The sequence below is a fragment of the Lynx rufus genome, unplaced genomic scaffold, assembly GCF_022079265.1.
Source record: "Lynx rufus isolate CCGP_SWC_20201006 ecotype Redwood Valley unplaced genomic scaffold, mLynRuf1.p SCAF_5, whole genome shotgun sequence".
In the NCBI taxonomy this organism is placed as follows: domain Eukaryota; kingdom Metazoa; phylum Chordata; class Mammalia; order Carnivora; family Felidae; genus Lynx; species Lynx rufus.
The window spans coordinates 157,569,221-157,589,016 of NW_025814867.1; the positions used below are offsets into that span (position 1 = coordinate 157,569,221).

Consider the following 19,796-nt stretch of genomic DNA (forward strand, 5'->3'; position numbering starts at 1 on the left):
GTTGGGTTGAATGTGGCAGGGAGAGGGGGAGCCAGAGAGGATGACACCTCGCTTTTTGGCTCGGGCAGCTGCGTGGGTAGCGTTCGTTGGAAGGCAGATATACTGCTGCGGCAGGGACAGATTGGGCTCAGAAGCAAGAATTCGGTTTTGAGATTTTCACTACGTTTTCAGGTGGAGATGGAGAGATCCAGCTGCAGATGGCAATGTCAGGATAGCAGGATAGGGTGTGGAAAGCACGAATAGGACGAGGGCATCCAGAGGGACCAAGGGACAGATGGAGAGAGAAGGGGCCCCAGGACTTTCAAAGACTCCCAACTGATTCATTTTGTTGGACTTTGTTTTCCCTTTATCGAGAAAGCTTGCATTGCACAGAAGAGGCAAAAAGCAAACCCTAAAATTGAAGCTGTCCCTCAGGCCTTGAGCTGGCCGGGTGCTAAGATCACCACTGGGTTAGACAAGGGACTGTGTCCCTGGAGCCGGGAGCCAAACCTTGGCCTCCCTGCCTCCCAACGGCTCAGGAGAGGAGGCGGGTTGGATGTAGAGGATACCGGTGGGTTAGCGATTAGGTCATCAATGCCGGAACCCTTAGAACGGAGCTCCTGCTGCAACGTTCCCTCCCTCCCTGCACGGACTGCCAAGCGGCACGATCCTCCGGGTGCCCGCTGAGTTTCATCTGTGCCGATGCACTCTTATCAATGAGCTCATCTTTGCATTCGCATGACCTCAGTAATCACCTCTGCACTCTCGTATTATATCACGGCACGGCTGTGGACCTGCACTGTGGCACGGCACCAGAGAACAAGGCTTCTCTCGTGACGCCCTCTGAAAGAAGTCGTAGGTGCTGCCGGATGGGTATGGACTGGGTTGTGGGTGCCACCTTCTCCGCATTCTAGAAAGCCATCTGCGGGGCTGACTGACACCCACTGCATCCAGAAGTACAACCAGTGCTGTTCACAGCCGGGCAAGAGGTTCTAGCTAAAGGAAGCTCGGTTCTCCTTTAGACCAGCCTGGTCTGGCAGATGCTGGTCAGACATCCACGCTGGCCACTGGGCAGGTAATAGCAGGACGGCTTTTACAGAGTGGGGAACGCCAAGCCTGAGAAGGGCTTCTGGGGTTTCTTCCAGTGACACATTTCTCTGTGGCTTCAGACTGGGTCCGTGCTGTGAAGTCACCCCTGTGTGTTCTGGTCTGATGTCTCTGAGGTGCCTTCTTCATCTACAAATGGCCTCATTCACTGTTGGAACGTTCTGGAGCTGGATAGGTTGGCTCCCGCATGGCGTGGCCAGAGACCACCCTGAACGGGACCTGCTATCAACCCAAGTAGGACGTGTCCACTTGCCACGGTTTTGCCTTTTCTAGAGTATCATATCCTCAGTAAAGCCTGGAATATATAAGTGGATATGAATTCCAGCTGGTTATGTGGCCTTGAGTAAATCACAGATGTTGTCATCTTGGCCTTAAGCGGCCCATGTGGTCATGTGTCCAACCCTCGCTGCGTGAATACCTCTGTGTCCTTCCTGAGAAATGGCACCTAGCTTTGCCTACAGCAAAATCCTCTCCGAAATCCATTTCGTGTGGGCGGATTTCCACCGGGCTCCTGGACAGGGTTGAGTGGTGAGTGTGAGCACCCAGGACCTTCTCAGTGTTGGGGGGGAAAAGGGGGGAGACAGAGTGTGGCCACTGCTCTGGCTGAGTCTGGACTCCTGTGTGGCCCCATCCATAGCCTGGTTTGTGCTATACTTTGCTCTAGATTCGTCGGCTTTGTGTCTCCAACAGCACAGTGGGCTCCTTGAGGATGGGTGTCACACCCACCCAGAGGTTGTTTTCCTGAATGCACCGTCCGGGTTGGATACGTGGGAGCCCCTGAGCTCAGAAAGCAGATGGTGCCTGTCAGAAGGGCAGGACTCACTCAGGTCCTGCAGGTCCTGGTCCCGGAGCTTCCCAGCCTGCGATCTGGCGTCGCTTTGCATTTAAATGGTCGAGTTACACCAGTCTCAAGGAATCGTTCTGGGGAGTAAATGAAACCATGTAGAAAAAGGTGAACACGAAATAAATGTTCAATTAGAGTTAATTAACTTAATTAAGTTAATCAAAGTTAATTAAGACAAATGGACTAGCTCAATCAAGGGTTGTCGGGGTGCCCTTAGATTCAACCATATTCCCTCTCAGTTCCCAACTTTAGTCCCCCCTCCCTCCCCTCGCCCTGTCCTGACTCTCATTTTGCTCCCACGGTGCTTTTGAAGGGCACAAGGGCTGTGTAGCAAACACACTCATGTATTTTTTTTTTAATGTTTATTTACTTATTTTTGAGAGAGAGCGTGGGCAGAGAGAGGGAGAGAGAATCCCAAGCAGCTGTCAGTACAAAGCCTGGGGCTCGATCCCACAAACCGGGAGATCATGACCTGAGCAGAAAGCAAGAGTCCCACACTGAAGAGACTGAGTCAGGCACCCCAACACACTGGTGTATTTTCAACGTGCTTGGTCCCCGACCCGGCGGTACCCGTCATTCTCCCAGGTGCTAGCGAGGCCGCCTGGATTCCCGCGAATGCCCACACCTGCCCCGGGCGCATGCGCGGCGCCGGCGGGGAGAGCGCGGATCTCCGCCTCCCGGCTCCGGTTTCCGCCCGGTCGGGGGCGCGCGGGACCAGCTTCCGGCCGGCGGTGCGGCGCGCGCAGACGGTTTCCGGCCGGCCGGGGGTGTCGCGGGAGCATGGGGAAAGTGAGGGGGCTGCGGGCCCGGGTGCACCAGGCGGCGGTGAGGCCCGCGGGGCCGGCGGCGCCCGGCCCCGCGCCCCCGGCCCGGGAGGCGGCCCCCGCGCAGGCTTCGGCCGGCGGAGTCGGGGCGAAGGTGAGTGGCCTCCGCGGACCCCGGGGCGGTGTGGCTGAGCACCGAGGTCCGAGGGGACCCTGCGGCGGGCACGCCCATCGTACCCGGCCCTGCGCGGCCCCCTCCCTCGCTCAGTGATGTTTTCGGGGTTCGTCCGGGTTCTAGCCCGCTCGCCTCGGCGCTTCCTCCTGCGGGTGGTGGTGGGCCGGCCGACCACGTGTTGTAACGTGGGCGGGCCCGCGGGCGCGTGCACGCGCTTAGCCCGCCGCCTGGAAGTGGGGGGCTGGCGGGGCCGAGGAGCGGAATGCGAGCGCGAACAGCCTGGTTTGCTCTTCCCTACGGCCCTGACCTCCGTTCCGACCAGGGACGCTCAGCTGCTGAGGACGGAGCTGCCGTTTTAATACGCGGTCTGGCCCTTACGAACACCGTGTTGGAATAACACCGTGTCATTCACGTGTCCTAAAACTCGCTCCTGTGAAGTGACCCGTTCAGTGGGCGTTCTTTAGTGTTAGGTTCACAACGTAGTTCGGTGGTCCCTACACATTTCAGAACATTTTCATCACCCCAGAAAGAAACCCTGTACTTATTTTTTTAATGTTTGTGTATTTAAAGTTTATTTTTGAGAGAGAGAGAAAAAGCGCAAGTGGGGGAGGGGCAGAGAGAGACTCAAGCAGGCTCTGCATTGTCAGCACAGAGCCCCATGCGGGGCTCCAACTGGAACCGTGACCTCGAGACCTGCGCCGAAGTCTCAGGCTGGACCGACGGAGCCCCCCAGGCGCCCCTAGAAATCCTTACTTACTATCAATCATTCTGACCACCACGAGTCCACTTCCTGTCTGCCTGCGGCTAGCTGTTTGTGTCCAAAATCCGTTTTGTGTGCGTGGGTGTCCACGGGGCTCCTGGGCGGGGTTGACACGTGAATGCTGGCGCCCAGGGCCGGTGTCGGTGTCGGGGAGGAGAATGTGGCCGCTGCCCTGGCTGAGTCTGGACTCCTGAGCGGCCGCTGCGGGTGGCATCCGTTGTGTGCAGGTTTGACCGCGCTGACTTTTCGGATATGGTGCAGTACCGGCTGTGGCCTTGTGTGTCTGGCTTCTTTCGGGTAGTTTTTTCTGAGGCTCATCCTTGTTTCTAGAGCAGTCGTGTTTACGTTTCATTCTTCTTATGGGTGAAAACACTCCATTGTACGGTTGCTACTCTGCCACACCACGTTATCTTCATCGTTCCCAAGTTGGTGGAAAGGTGGTTTCTAATTTTGGGCCATCGTGGACGATACTGCTGTGGACATTGGGAGTGGAATTGCTGGCTCGTATGGAACTTTGTGTTTAACACAGTGGCTGCCCCGTTTTACATTCTCTTCAGTAACATATGAGGGTTTCACTTTCTCTGAATCCTTACCAATACTTGTTATTGGCCATGTTTTTGATTACGGCCATTCTGATGGACGCGAGGTGGTGTTTCATGGTTCTGACTTGCATTTCCCTAAGGGCCAATAATGTGGATCATCTTTTCATGAGCTTGTTGTCTATTTGTGGATCTTTTTTTGGAGAAATGTCTGTTCAAGTCCTTTGCCCATTTTGAAATCGTGTGTTTTGTTGTTGAGTTGTGAGAGTTCTTTCTATATTCTGGATGCTAAACACCTACCAGATATATGTGGTTTGCGTATTTTTTTTTTTCTAGTTCTGTGAGGTGGTGTCTTTTTTTATTTTCTTTTTTGGTATTATCCTTGGAAGCACAAGTTTTCATTTTTTATAAGGTCCAGTTTCTTTTCTTTTGTTGCTCGTGCTTTTGGTATTGTGAAAAGTCAACTGAGGGGCTCGCGGAGCACCGCAGACAAGATTGCATGGGGACTGGGGGAGGTTAAGCAGAGTTTGGTCATGAAGAGAACCTTTGTCACTTCATGTCCTTTAGCAATTGATGTGGGGCTTATGATATAGGTGTTTCTGTCTCTTCGGTGCAGAGAAAGGTAGGACCTTCATGCTGTGTAACTCCCTCCCTCTCACCCCCTTGCTGTGCTGTTCCTGTTCTGCAGGCTGTGTCTGTACGTGTTACAACCCGACCTTAGGTTCTTACAGTTATCTTTTGTAATTAGCTATATGTTTACCTGTAACAGGCTTCTTGTTTTGTTTTGGATTATTGTCTGGTAACGTTCCTTTTCAGCGTAAAACACTTCCTTAATGTTTCTCAGAAGGCAGGTCCGCTAGCGACAGATGGTCTTGGCTTCAGTTTCTGTGGGATTCTCTTTATTTTACGTTCATTTTTGAAAGATGGTTTTGCTGGATGTGAGATTCTTGGCTGACTTTCGTCTTTCCGCACATTGAAATGTGATCCCACATGTTCTGGTCTCCATTGTGTGTGAGGTCAGCTGTCCGTCGTATTGGGGTTCCCTGTGGGTCGGGGGTCCTTGTTCATCTTACTCCTTTCAGGTGGTTCTCGTTGCCTGTAAACAGGACTGACGTGTCTCAGTGTAGTTCTCTTCGTACTTACTCTGTGTGGAGTTTCTTTATCCTACTCGGAGTCTTTGAGCTTCTTGCGCGTATCAGTTAGTGTTTTCCTCAAATTCGGCAAGTTTTCAGCTATTACTTCTTTGGATATTCTTCTGCCTCTCTGTCTCTCTGGTACTTACTGGGGACACCCGTAGGCATGAGTATGGTGCTCGAAGACCATTCGTTTTCCTGCGAGGCTGTTTCTCTTCGTTTTTCTGTAAGGCCTCTTCTTTCGTATTTCCTTTCGTAGGGCTCTGTCCTTTTTCTCTGTGTCCTTCCGTTTCTTGTTGGCTGAGTTGTGGTGGGGGCGCGGTGGGGGTACGGAAATGCTTTCTTCCTCCAGCTGGGATAGGAGAGGCTGTCCACCTGCAAGGTCTAAGGTCAAGTCTGTCTCTTCCCATTGGGCCTGCAAGTTGACCTTGAGTAGGGCTGCAGCTCCCCCTGCTGGTCCCCTGACTCCCTTTATTAATCTTCCTAGTGATGTATGGTAGCACTGGGCGGGGGGAGGGGGGTGTTGCCTGGTCCTTTTACTTGTTTGTTGGCCTGGCTCTGAACTATGTGAGGTCTGCGTGCAGCCTCTCATCTCTCCATGCTTTTTTGTTTTTATCTTTTAGCCTGACCAGGTGGGTTTGTCTGAGCCACTTACTGGTCCAAGATTGTGCTTGAGGCCCCGTGTCCCCTTAGGTGTTTGCTTCTTACCACTGGATGTACGTATGTGGCTCCGGGCTGCGGTCACAGTTCAGGGAGTTTCCATTTTTGATCCGCTTCCCAGCAGGGACTAGCGGCTTGGAGACTCGCTGTGATACTCCTGGCCCCACACAGCCTTGAGCTTCATGCAGCCTCCAGCTGCCGCCGCTGGGAGTCGCCCCTGGGCCACAGCGGCTTGTTGGTGAGCCAGCGTCTGCTCGGAGGCTGCGCCTGGGCCCCCTTGCCGGTCGGCCGCTGCCCCGTGTTGTGTTTGGTTTGGGGAACACTTTCTCGTGTGCCCCGTACGGTTCTGATTGCCCTTGAGGGGCAGCCTAGACCTCCGGCGTTGACCGTTACCCACAGGGCACTTGCCTCTCTTTCTGATGTGGCCTCTGCTGTGTGCTTACCTTGTCGCTGCTGGTGTTTTGGAGCTACGGAGCACCCCCACCGTCTGCCTGGATCTCCGGTGTTTTCAACGACGCCCTAGACTTGTGAGTCCCCACAGTCCATTCCAGATAAAGTCCCGCCTCTGGCAGGACCTCTGTGCCCACATGAGGAGGGGGGCAGGGACAGCCTCAGCTTCTCCCTGTTGACACCCCTCTCTACAAGTGGGCGCCGGAGGTGGTCCCTCGTCGTCTTCTTGGCTTGTTAGTACCTGTGGCCTAGAGAAGCTGGGATGAGGGGTGAGAATTGCTGTTCTCAGCCTCAGGTGGTGCTTCTGTCCAACAGGTGGGGGCGGGGCGGGAGAAGGGATCCCCACCGTCTGGCTCACCTTGGACTAGTGCCTGTGGCACAAGGTGGGGGGATTGTTGGCAGCTGGGAGCTGGGGAGCCAGGAGTAGAGCTCCCGAGGGAGTTTCTGTAAGGCGGGGGTGGATAACAGGGCATAGCTCTTAAGCCATAGATTCTGTTCTTTTTTTTTTTTTTTTAATCTTTGTTTATTTTGAGAGAGAGCAGGATGGGGGGTAGGGGGGGAGGCGGGGTAGAGAGAGGGAGAGAGAATCACAGGCAGACTCCATGCTCAGCACAGAGCCTGACATGGGGCTCGATCCCACGACCCTGAGATCATGACCTGAGCCGAAATCAAGAGCTGGATGCCTAAGTCACTGAGCCACCCGGGCGCCCCAATAAATTCTTTCTGTTCTTGATGAGACTTTTAGTTTTCTTCAGTTAAATGGTTGTTGGGGGACAGTCTGCCACACCCCTCTCCCTGCCCATCTGGCAGAGGTTCCGTATAGCCCTGGCTCTTAATCCCTGTGCCGGCCAGGCCAGGTGGGATTCTCACGGTGGGCAAAATCCTCCTGAGCTCAGGACACAGCCAAAGTTCAAGGGAAACAGCCCACCGTGAGCGAGAGTCGGCATCAGAATTAGATGCCGTGAGGGCAGAAAATGGAATTATCAGATGGAGACTGTGAAATAAGTACGTTCAAAGTGTAGAAGTAAGAGAAGTGAGGAAAGAAAACGTCGAGACTAGGCAGACGAGAAGAAAGAAGCCACAGATGGCACTTGTAGAACGAAGGGTATCGCTGTTGAGCTCTCACACGGAGTAGGTGGACGACTAGTTCCTAGCCACGTGACGACACTGTGGTCCTCCGAAGACGGTTAACAACGCAGCATCGACACCTGTCGTGTTGAGCCCCGAAACCTTGAAGCAGTGGATGTGGAGTACCCCTGTGAACGGGGTCTGAACGGCTGTGCAGAAAGACGCGGGGATTGGCCGTGTGCACACTAACGTGGGCGGCCCAGCGTGCACCCTGCCCCTAGTCTCCTGTGGCTCCTCCTTGGCGGGAGGACTCTGCCGCGCTGGCCTTCCCTGCTTGGTGCTCCCAGCCGCTCCTAGGCTCCAGCGTTGCCCCTGTGAGCTTTCTGTCTCTTATTTACTGACTTTCCCTCCCACCCTGAGAACTCCCGAGGAGCGAGTCTGGGCTTCTCTCGCAGGTGTTCTGTGCGAGCTCCGGGCTGCAGGCCACGCCCACACCTTGGGCCAGTTTCTGCCTCACCCCAGTCCTGTCTTGGTCTGTGGCTCCCCTGGGGGTCAGTGCTCCAGTCCCTCTGGGGTCCCTGTCCTGGAGCTGGACCCGAAATGAGTCAGGTGGGCCTGGGAGGTGGGCTCAGCAGAGTGTGACTGGCAGTGACTGGGAGGGTTTTGAAGTCTCCGTGTGGGGCTGATCTTGTGTCGGAAGCTGACCTTGGGGGGAGACGATTGAGGGGGAGCAGTGGCTGTGAAATGGGGGAGAGTGCTATGGAAGAATGAGGTGGCACAGGTTCGGAAGGGAATCTGCTTCCCGTCCCAGTGCTTCTGAACGTGGAGCTCGTGTTTCTAGTCGCTGCCAGTCCCGAGTCTGAGACGGTCTGCACACCAAGAGCCAAGCCTATTTGGTGGTTTGAGGGGGGCGGGAAGATGTGCTGCCTTAGGGCCCCAGGGTCTGAGCAGGAGCTGGCCCAGCCTTGCTCTTCTGAAGGCCCCCCGAGGGCTCCCCCTGCTTTGTGTCCGGCCTTACGTTTGCATTCTGGAGCCACAGGGAAGTCTCACGTCTTCTTTCCTTCTTAGGAATGGGCTTTCATGAACACTGATGTTTTTGCCGGGACCAAGATAGACCCCAGTGCCTTGGTGCAGAAGCTGGACCCAGACACGAGGAGCGTTGCTTCCATCAGGAGAGGTGAGAATGTGCGGCTAAGGTCTGGGTGTTTGTAGCACTGTGCCAGGCTGGGTTTAATGTGCTCACGTGTGGGCTGGGGCAAATTTCAGGTTAACCTATACGTTGCTTGTTTTTTATTTATATATTTATTATTTTTTATTAAAAGTTTTTTTATTTTTTTAATTTTTAAACTTTTATTTTTTTTAATGTTTATTTTTGAGAGGGACAGAGACAGAATGCGAGTGGGTTGGGACAGAGAGAGAGGGAGACACAGAATCCGAAACAGGCTCCAGGCTCTGAGCTGTCAGCACAGAGCCCGACGTGGGACTCGAACTCACTAGCTGCGAAATCATGACCCCAGCTGAAGTCAGACGCTCAACCGACTGAGCCACCCAGGCGCCCCTAAAATTTTTTTTTAATGTTTGTTTACTTTTGAGAGAGAGAGTGCGAGCAGGGAAGGGGCGGAAAGAGAGGGAGAGAGAGAGGATCCCAAGCAGGCTCCACACTGTCATCGTGGAGCTCGAACTCCGGAACCGTGAAATCATGATTCGAGCCAAGGTCAGGCGTCGGATGCTTAACTGGCTGAGCCATCCAGGTGCCCCGTCTTCAGGAGTTTTTTTAAATTGAAGTTACTCTTCCAGAGCTGACAGATGTCTTCCCCCGCATGCCACCCTGTGGCCTCTCCTCCAGCCTGTCCCACCTCCCCCAGTGGTTGTGAAGCTGTCGGCCTTCTGCCCTGGGATGGGCTCTGCCCGTTTGGTCGTATTGGTCTGGGCCGGCATGCCGCCTGCCTCTTGGGGCACTGGGTCTCTCCCTGCACAGGCCGAGCGCTCTGCCGAGTGGGCGGGCGGCCAGGCGGGGGACGGGGCTGCTTGGCCTACGCTCTCACCTTCTCGTTTGCTCCACCCGGTGGTCCTTGTGAGTGAGTGTCGTGTTTGTGGCTGCATAGCTGTGGCTGTGTGCAGCCCAAGGTAGCAGAGGCTCAGCCTGGAGTGACCGAGCCCGGACAGATGTGTTGTCTGATGATGAGCGCCAGGCTCTTGCCACTTGCCGTGGCCCTTTGACGTCTCCCCTCCACCCAGAGGCGTGGCGAAAAGCAGCCGTGGAACGTGTGGCTTTTGTTCCTGTGGCAGCTGACCGACATCTCGGCGGGAGCCGTGTCCACTGAGGTGCAGGGCACACAGATTCCTACTTCCCTGAGAGGTGGGCGCTGCAGGGGAGAGGTCAGCCGGGCTGTCTGTGGGCACGGGGACCCCGAGTCCTGCGCCTGCTCCCGGCCTGCCTGTAGCGGGGTCTCTGTGAGGGGCCGGCCCCAGGTGGAGACCCAGGGCAGAGAGTGGGAGAAGCCGTCTGTGCGCCTGTGCCTGAAGGTTCAGAGGGAGTAGTGGGGACGGAGCGTTAGTGCAGGTGTAGACCGGCACGGGACCCTGATGATCCGCATCGTTGGCTGCTGGATTTTGTTTTTTTTTTTTTTTTTCAACGTTTTTTATTTATTTTTGGGACAGAGAGAGACAGAGCATGAACGGGGGAGGGGCAGAGAGAGAGGGAGACACAGAATCGGAAGCAGGCTCCAGGCTCCGAGCCGTCAGCCCAGAGCCTGACGCGGGGCTCGAACTCACGGACCGCGAGATCGTGACCTGGCTGAAGTCGGACGCTTAACCGCCTGCGCCACCCAGGCGCCCCGGCTGCTGGATTTTGGAGCATCTGTTCACTTGGTCTGTCAGGTGAGCGTGGCATTTGCCGGGCAGGCGTGCCCCGCGGCCTGCCTAGGAGTCGCGTGGGGCTCCGTTAGCCGTGCCGGCCAGGCAGCGCTCCCGTGTCTGAGGGGCCGGCGCACCTTGTCCCCTTCACGGATGGTGCAGGCTGGGGGGGGTGTGACAGTGTAGGGGCTGGACTCTCCCTTTGCTGAGCTCAGATGATGTGGCCCCACCTGGGAGTGGGGTGACGGCAGGGCCTCCCTCTGGCACTGCTGGCCCGGTTCCCTGCAGGGCACGGTCTGCTGCCCTCTCTCCCCACTTCTCTCCTCCCTCCCCTCTCCGCCTCTCCTGCACAGGGAGACCGGCTGAGGCTGAGTTCCCACCTTAGGGGTATCCACAGCCAGCACCAGCGGCCCTGAGACCCCACCCAGCCCTGTTGAACCTGGTTTTCATCACTCTCCAGTGCATACCGGCCAGTAGCCTAGTGGCTCCCGCTTGGCCTTTATAGGAGCTCAGAAGCCCCTCCCATCTTTTCTGGTCTCCTCTTGAAGATCCTGGATCCCAGACTGGTCCTCCTGGTTACTGGCTATGTATGGCCAAGTCCCTGCCATCTCCTCGTTGGGTCCTAGCAGCCACTGCAGTCCTGTGGGGGCCTCCGTGGGAGCCCCTGCCGCGGCAGCACCTTGGTGTGTTAGCTGACCTGCCGGCAGATCTGGGACCTTGCACTCACTGAGCAAGTCTTCTGCTCAGCAGATAGAACTCGGTTACCTCTTGCCTTTGCACTGAGTCTGAGGGCTTTTTAGAACATTCCGGACCACCGTAGGTGGCATTGGCTGCTCAGGGAGCACGGCCACCCAGAAAGAGCAAGATGTTACTTTCAGCAAAGGGAACGCTAGAAGTCTGGGTGATGGGGACCTGAAAACCATAAGGGAGGTGGCCAGGAGGAGGGGAGGAGAGAAGGAAGGAAAGTACTTTGTTTTCTTTATGAGCTGGGCAGTCAGTCGTGGTCACAAGAAGAGACGAGAGCAGCTCAGGAAAGATTGTGCTGTACTATCAGGTCCTGGAGACGGGGACACGGCACCCAGGGCCACACGGGTGGATGCACCAGCGTGGTTAGGATTGTGTTATACTCTCAGGTCCTGGAGACGGGGACACGGCACCCAGGGCCACGTGGGCAGACGCGCCAGTGTGGTTAGGAGGCTGAAGATGGGAATTGGCTAGCCCCCAGCCGGAAAGGTGTTTTTTTAGGATATCAAAATGTCCTAAAAACGTACAGAAAATTAAACATTTACAGAAGGAGAGGGCCTGGACTGTGGGTGTGGGGCTCAGAGCATGGGGTGTGTTGGGCAGAGCCGTGAGGGCCTCGGGGGGAGGCAGGGGTCCTGGGGACCCTGAGATGGGCAGGTAGCTTGGGGCGGGGCTGCTGAGGGTTCCGAGCGTGGGCTCCGGAGCCTGGAGAGCTGGCAGCTCTCAGCGGGGGCACTGGGTCTGCTCTGGGCCTCGGTTGCTTATCTGCAGACGGGACATGTGGTACTGTTTTTGTCCTGTTTGGCCTGTTTTGGTGAAGGTGGGTTAGCGGGCGGGAGGTGTTAGCAGCCCGGACACCCTGCTTGGTTTTAGTCCGTGCCCGGCTCAACGCTGCAGAAGGCACAGCTCCTCCCTGCTGGCCCGCGGTGTCCGGCCGCCTCTGGTGACAGGTGGCGGTGTTCCAGCCTCTCCCCACCGCGCCTCCCTCTTTGCCAGCGGCTCTTCCATCTTGGCCTGGGTCACCTCGCCTCCCCACCGGCCGGTGCCCTGGGTCCCACGGGGAGACGATGGGCCGCGTGGCTCCCCTGGTGTGAGCTGGGGCTGCTGGCCCGGGGCAGGTGCAGGTCCTGTGGAAGGTGGCATCTGAGGACTCAGCTGCGGCTCAGTCACCTGCTGGGTCGTGAGGCCGAGGGTGTCTGTCGGCCTGGATTAGCGTGGACGCGTCTCTCCCACGAGTCCTCACCCTGAGCTGAGTCACAAATAGAACTGCTGTCTGCCTCTGGCCATGAGGCCACCCCGTGCAGGGGTGTGTGGTCCGGAGGCGGCCGAGCCTGCTCAGGGAGGAGCCCTGGCCTGCTTGTAGGTCCGTCCCCTGGCGCGGACAGATGCCTGTTGTACGTCCCCACCACGTGCACGCCTGTGGCCCCCCCCTTGCCCCACATGCACACCCGTGCTCCTCCTCCCCTTGTGCGGACTTGTGCTCACACACAAGGGGCCTGTTTGGCCCCGTGGGTGCTTTGCTGGTGGCGTCTTTCCTGTTTGTACGTAGAGCCTTTGGGAGCCCTGCTGGCCGGGGAGCCGAGTCTGTCCCTCCTTGGGCCCACCTTCCATTCCAGGCAGGGGTGCTGAGCTCCCTGTGGGGGACCCCCTGGGCTCTGTGTGGTGGCCTGTGGCCCCTGTGGCGCCCCGTGGGGGCAGGAGGATGTGGTGTAGAGCCACAGGCCACCCCTAGTTCCTGCTGCAGCCACCCCCCCATCCCCCATCCCCGGGGGAACTCGGCTCTGCCCTGGGGGTCGGGGTCTGTGGGCTCGTGGGTCTGGGTGTGAAGTGGCTTCGAAGCTCCTCTGCATCCATCTTTGAGGGCCCAGGGCAGGTCTGGGGTGAGCGTCCAGCTCCCGCGTCCTTCCCTGGCACGGGACACCCTGTGCCCTTCCTGTTTCTAGCCGTGTCGTTCTCTGTGCTGCAAAGTCGCAGGAGACAAGTGCAGTGTGTTCTCACACAAGCACCCAGGGTGTCGGGCCAGTACTCGGTCCGGGGCCTGAGCCGGGCAGTGCCGGCCCCGGGACTCAAGCCCAGCGAGGCAGGCAGGCTGGGGCAGGCCTGGAGGAGGATGGGCCTGGCCAGGGCTGTGGGAGGGGAGAATGTCAGCATCACTGCCGAGCACGGTGGACACGCTGGGCCGGCGCGCAGGCTGCCAGGAGGCACTCTGGGGGCTGACGAGGCTGTGGCGGGAGAGGGTAGGGAGGTGGCGCTGGGACCAGGCCGGCCCCGGGCTGCGGTGGAGGGACGTTGCTGCGGGGACCCCCGGAGCGGGGGAAGCCCACACGGAGCACGTGTGCCCGTCCTCTTCATCTTCCGGCTCCGTGGCTGCAGTGCTGTGACCTTGGCTTTCAGTTGGGAGCAGGTGCAGGCGTGAAGCCTGTTCACCAGAGGGCGGCAGAGCTGCGTCTCTTTTCAGGCCAAGCCCGGATTCCGAGAGGCCGGTCCTGCCGCGGGGCGAGGAGCTCCCAGCGCGGATTCCCAGGGCTTTCCAGGCGCCGTCTTCAGGGAGTTTGTAAAGCTCCCCCTCCGAAGACTTTTCACTCCTTCTCTAGTGTGAGGGAGGGTGTGACAAAACCCACCCGGAAAGTTTCATCGCTTCTCCCTGCGCCACCTCGAACGTGAAACGTGCAAGAAGAGGGGGTTCTTGCTCTCTGGGCCTGGGCCCAGGCCAGGAACGTGGGGGCCTTGCTGGTGGCCGCCTGGGGACTGCTTTGGCTGAGGGGGTGTCTGGTTCCCCCGTGGCCTTCGTGCCGTCTTGAAGCCCACAGTGGAGGCACCCCGGAGCTCTTCAGTAGGCGGTGCATGCTGTCCGCCCGTTGGAGGTGGCTGCAGGCTGCTGGCTGTGAGCCCCTTTGCTGTCACCTAGGCCTTTCTTTGGTTCCTTGTTGGGGGTGTAGGCCCTGGGCGGGAGCGCCTCCACCCACCCCAGGGAGTGCGCCCACTGCCTTCAGGGGCGTCCTGACCTGCAGGGCCCGAAGGTCTGTGCACGGAGCAGGCGGACGACTGGGAGGCACGGTCTTCTGCTCTGGGCCTGCTGGCTGCTGGAGGGTGGCTGGCCCGCAGTCTCACGTGGTGGGGCAGGAAGGGGCCCCCTGTCGGCTGTTCTCGCCTCCGTCTGCCTCCAGCCTGTTCTTTTTAACAACAGGAAGCAGGGAAGGGCGAGGTCAAGGAGGTGGCCTGGAAGGGCCCTCCCCGATGGTCTTGAGAGGGCCTGGGTGCGAGGCCTTGGGGCACGGGGCCTGCTTCCTGCTCCCTCTGTCGTCAGGGATTTGGGAGGAGGAGCGTGGGTGTACTTTGTCCTTCCTCCCCACTTTGGGACAAGCCAAGGCCGCTTCATTTCTGGTACCTTCTTCCCGTCTCTGGACGGGCTCTTCATGGGAGGCCAGCCACGGGAGGACGTGGCCGATGCCCGTGGGCGGCGTGGCCTGGCCGTGCGAGGACTTGTGTGCGCAGTGTGTGCTGAGAGGGATGAGGTGCCGAGGAGTGGGGGGCACAGCAGCACCCCAGAGTGGCCGCAGCTCGTCCTCCGCCCATCCGGCTCCTGTGCTTGGGGAACGCGGCTGTGTCAGGCTGAGCAGCGAGAGCCTCCGTGCCCGTCCCACCCACCCTGAGCACCGTGGGGGCTGAGATCGTGCAGGTGGGGGGCCTGGTGCTTGGAGGTGTCTCTGTTGGGCCAGAGCAGGGTAGGCGTAGTGTGGTGAGCGTCTGCTGAACGCCGAAGCCCGCCAGGCACGGGCTCAGTGAGCAGCGGGCAGGCCCCGGCCAGACCCTGGGAGGCTGGAGCGACCCTCCTGCCAGGGTTCTCCCTGCCCAGCTCCAGGCCGTCTCTTGGGGTCCCTCTCTCAGAGCCTCAGCCCGAGCCCTTCCTCCCGATGTTGCCCAGCACTGGTGATCCAAATGCCAGCAGGGCTGCCCAGCCCACGTGGGACACCCCCGGCATGCCTGGGCTCCAAGGGTCAGCGTGAGCCGCGGCAGGGTATAGGCCCCGCCGGTCACGACTCTCACCGGGTCCAGGGCCCGGAGGATGGTCACAGCCCCTCTGAGCAAGGAGCCCCTGCACCCTCCCATGAGCGGTCTCTGGCTTGGCTCGGGGTAGACTCAGGTAAGTCAGCGCGCAGCTGTGTCCACCCCCAGCACAACGAAGAGGGACCGTTGCAGTGAACCGGGCAGCTACCCTGCAGGACTGAGGTCCGAGGTCCCGCCTGTCCGTGGGAAAGAGGACCAGGACCGAGGGGCCACACCCCACTCCACAGCCAGGCCACGAGGAGCCACGCTGCAGGGCCTTGGTGTGCCTGCTGGCTGAGGGCCCAGGTCTAGTCTGGGTCAGCCGCAAGCCCCGGGGGCGCTTGCACACGGCACTGGTGAGGGGCGGTGCCTGCACTTGCCTGGGACCCTCGATAGCTCTGTACTCGTCCCACCCCGACCGGCACCGAGCTGCTTCCTGTGGAAGGAGCAGTGCTGGCGTGAGGACCCGCCCGTGTCGGATGCTCTTTGTCGTACTGGGGGATCGGGGGGCGGGGGGGCTGAGCTCTTCCAGCCCGGGAGCTGTGGATTGCTGTCCTCTTAGCCTGGCGTTCTCGTGGGTGGGCGTGCGGTGGGCGTGCTGCGGGGTCGGCCTGCTGTGGCCCACGGCCGGCCCTGCCCGGGAGCGTTTCCGCACGGCCTCCGGTCGGTGTTGGCGGTTTTCTCCGTCTAGTGAGCCGTCTGTAGCGCCGGAGCGTTTGTCCCGGGCAGCACGTGCTTCGGAAACTCCCTCTGCCGTCTCGGCACGTGGTCAGGAGCCAGTCTGCCGGGTCCCATCCTGCCCGCCGCTTTCTCGCTGGTGGCCGGAGGCCGTCTGCGACTGGCTCCCTCGTCTGCAAGAGGGGCTGCTGGGGGACCCTGTGAGTTCATCCTTGCGGAGCTCTGATGGCAGAGCGTGGCCCCCGCAGGTGACAAGGAGGCTCATGGCGACCCCGCCTCCTCTCTCCTGGAGCCTGTGGTGGTGGCGCCCGTTGGCAGCGTGGCGGGCTGAGTGTTCATCAGACCGAAGTAGCCTGTTGGATTGAACCTCCTTAGGACTTCGTAGACGTGTGGGCGGCTGGTGGGGTGCAGCCGTCTCGGGGGCCAGCATCTTGCTGCAGCGGACCTCTCCACGCACCGGAGGCGGGGCAATGAGAGGTGGGGGGAGAAAGCAGATCTGGGCCCGCTCTGGGATCTGAGGGGAGCAGGAGGGGCCGGGCTGTGGATGGCGCTCCTTCGTCCTGTTCTTCGAGCCGTTGGCTCCACGGAAGCCGGGCCGACGCGTGAACGGACGCCCCGAGTCCACGCCGAGCGTCCGCGCCGAGCCCTGGCCGAGGGTTGGAAGGTAGGGGCTGGCTTCCCCCTGAAACTGCTTTTGTGAAAGGTAGCGCTTCGTGATCGGAAAAGTACCGTGTATTACAGGAAAGACTCAAGTCTACATCTGCCGCCAGGGACCGCTGTCCCTCTGTCCCCGTGTGGGGTGTTGCATTTGTGACCTCCCTGAGTGACCTCCCCATGCACACAGACTGACTTGGTTAGAGCTGATGTTGGCTGGCCCATTTCAGGAAGGGGCCAGCGGGCCCCTCGGCCGAGCTTGCCTCGCTGCTCTTTGTCCGGACAGGGTCCCCACCTCGCGGGGCAGGCTTCCTGGGGGAATGTCCATCTGGGGATGGTCCTGGGTGCCCCCTGTGAGGCTGGCGGGATGCCTTTGTCCGGTTGTCCGCACACAAGCCGGGGGCCTTCCTGGCCACGCAGAGAGGCGGCCAGCCTGTGTGGAGGGATGGTGCCCCTCGGGGCTGTCTGCCGTGGGCGTGGGGATTTCTGGAATTGTGTCCTGGGGCTCTTTGTCAGCAGAGTTGGGCCCAGTAGCAGGCAGGTCCTTGGGTGCTCCTGAGAGCCTTCGCTCCTCTCCCGCCACTCCAGAACCTTCCTTCCGAGGAGGGCCGCTGTCTTTACGGTGCTGTCCACCAGCGGTGGTCTTTGGACCCGATTGGGCGCGTGGGGTTGTATGGCCGTGTGGGGATCATTGGGTCACGAAGGGTGCCGCTCCCCCTGGGGTACGGCTGTGTCAGCTGTTTCTAACCCCGGCCCTCTGGACGCGGTGGCAGGGAGCTATTTAAGGTTCTCGGCGCCTTTCTGCTGCACGTGGAGCCCGACAGCAGCCCCCGCCGTGGCCGTGTGCTGTCACTCGTGTCCTTGGTGGCTGCGAGGAGGCCATTCCTTACATGGTCCTGCGCTATCGGGGCTCAGTGCCCGCGGGCCCGGCAGCCACCTCCCTTTGGGCACCTGCACCCTGTCTGCGGTTTTCCATGGCCCACCGCAGGGTGCTCCGCAAAATCTGTGAGGTGGCGCCTCCTGGCCTCTTCCCAGTTGATGGGTCCTCACGTCCCTACCGCTCAGAGGGAGGCCCTGTCGCATAAACGTGGGACGGCTGAACCTGAGCGTGGCCTGCGCTTGTCTGTCTGCCCGTGACTTTCCCCCCGACCGCTGTGCGGGCTTGGTGGTGGCCGCGGTCAGGGAGGGCGCGTGCGGTCTCTGGCGGGGAGCCCTCAGCAGGGCCTGTCCTCGCCCCACTTCAGGATCATGCCGGTGCCTGGTACACCGTGGAGGGGAGGCCAGAGCATGTTGCGTGCACGCTGCTTGGGTGGCCCTCGGGGCAGCTCGCCCGATGTCCCCTTTCTTCAGCCCCTGCCCGAGGGAGACTGACCTCGGCCTGAGCGTCCCAGGGCGGAGGCACCGCCTGGCACAGGTTGGACTGTAGGGGTGCTGTCTGTAGGCCTCCTTCCCTGAGAGAAAGGGGCCCGTGGCTGTGAGCTGTTTGCCTCCATACTTGGAATCCAGCCGTCCTGCTCACTGTCCCTCTGGCGCCTTGTTCTCTGGAGGGTTTCCCCCACCTGGTTCCTCCTGCCTGGAGGAGGTGGCCTGGAGTTGGTGATGGACATGGGCCAGCTTGGCAGAGGTGAAGGGTTGCGGGAGAGCAGCCAGGAGGTACTCTGGTCATGCCGGGGGTGGGACAGTCTGCCCCGAGGAGAGCACGGCAAGACAGCCCCAGCCCCTCTGCCCCTGGGTCCCGGTCCCGCCCGGCGGGCTGGCGGGGCCCCCTTTGCGGCTGCAGAACCGAAACCAGCGGCTGCCCATCGGTCTTCAGTTCTGAAAGCAGGGACAGCCAGGTTATCCTGTGTCTTCACGTTAGAAGTTGGTCCTAAGGGTGTTGAATCTGCCCTTTTGACGCACACAACGGTTTGTGGCCTCTGGGAGTTCATCACCGGAGAGGTTTTTCATTAACAAAAAGGGTGCTTTAGCAGTAAAACTTGGTGGGTGTGTTTTTGTAAATATGTTGACGCGGCCTCTTTGGTTAATAATGTTGCCACTCTTCTCCCCACACGTTGTCTCTGATTAGAGTAATTTGTCCCCAATTTTTTTTGGTATCTTTGCTGTTTTTTTTTTTTTTAAAGTCTGTCTCCTTATGGGGGTGCAGTGTAAGTCATGAAGAAGAGAGAGAAAGGAAGGGGAGGAAATCTAGCCGCACCATCCATAGGTGACCACCTGCCCCAGCCTTGCCGTGGTGCGGAGCACGGGCCTTCCCTGCGTGGCTGCATCTCTGGCCGCCTGGTGCTGGGCCAGTCCCGTCCCTCTGGGAGAGCCCACGGCGCTCGCCCAGCAGTGGCTCCCTTCCTAGAGTAGGTGTCACGCCACTGCCCTCCCTAGTGGGTTGGGAGCGTGGCACACGCTAGTGTGGAGACTCAGTGCGGGGACTCCCCGCAGCCGTCCCCACCGCAGGCTTTGTTCCCACCCCGTGTGCGCGCATGGCCGGCCCTGGCCCCTCACTTCCCTGAGTGCCGGGCATGGTTGCCCATCAGCACGAGGTGACCTCGTTCCTCTGCAAGGCTGTTGGGGTTGTCATGTGAGGGGATGTCGGGTCCCCCATCTTTGTGGATGCCGGTGAATGTCTCTGTAGACAAAAATGTAGCAGTGGAATTGCTGAGTCAGATGCACAGATGTTTAAAAAACAGTGAACAGTTTTGGGAGCTAGATGGCCCCTTTGCTCCCGGGTCTGCATCCCAAGGCCCTGCGTGTGGCCCCAGGTGTTGGTGCTGCCTCGGACTGGGGTGACTGGGGATCGGACACAAGGAGCCTATAAAACAGTGAACGTCAATAGACGTCGCCTCATGGCTTTCTCAAGACGCTCTCCCGTGGGAGCTCCTGCTTGGCACCTGAGTGGGCCTCTGCCTCCGGTTGGAGCCGGCTGGTGCTGACCTAAGTCTCTGCTCACGTGAAGGGGGAGCAGTGGGGCAGGTTTGTAAACCGTGCGCTTCCTTAGAAGTTCCATTAACCATGTTTCCGTATAAGCAGCCTTTTCCTGCACGTTATTTTTTAGGCTGTTTGTTTTTGTTATTGATTCAGGAGAGGTATTTACATAGGAAGGAAGAGGCCTGTTTTGTTATGTATAGGTGTCCCCTGTCAGTCATGCTTTTTGAGTTTGTTCACATAACTTGTTGCAGAAGTTTTTAATTTGTATGTAGTCAAATCGGTGTTTTCTTTGTGTTTTGTACTCATTTGTGTTTTTTGCAGTACTTTTATGGTTTTGTTTTTTATTTATATATCTAATCAGGACCTTATTTTGATGTATGGAAGGACGGGACTGATTCCCACTTTATTTCCCCCAAATCTGT

General features: G+C 58.9%; 1 protein-coding gene across 4 annotated transcripts in view; it reads left to right on the forward strand.

The window, feature by feature from the left end:
* Positions 1-23: 23 nt before the first annotated feature.
* The window catches only part of SLX9 (SLX9 ribosome biogenesis factor), a 37,228-nt gene continuing 17,455 nt past the window's right edge, over positions 24-19,796 (forward strand). The window contains exons 1-2 of one of the 4 annotated variants that reach the window (XM_047099806.1): positions 24-1,614; positions 8,548-8,656. In XM_047099806.1, coding sequence (XP_046955762.1) covers positions 8,560-8,656 — 97 coding nt within the window. In that variant the 5' untranslated portion in view covers positions 24-1,614; positions 8,548-8,559. Of the gene's footprint in view, positions 1,615-2,637; positions 2,849-6,085; positions 6,489-8,547; positions 8,657-19,796 lie in introns of those variants that run through there. The other 3 variants (XM_047099807.1, XM_047099804.1, XM_047099805.1) reach the window with 3 other exon arrangements.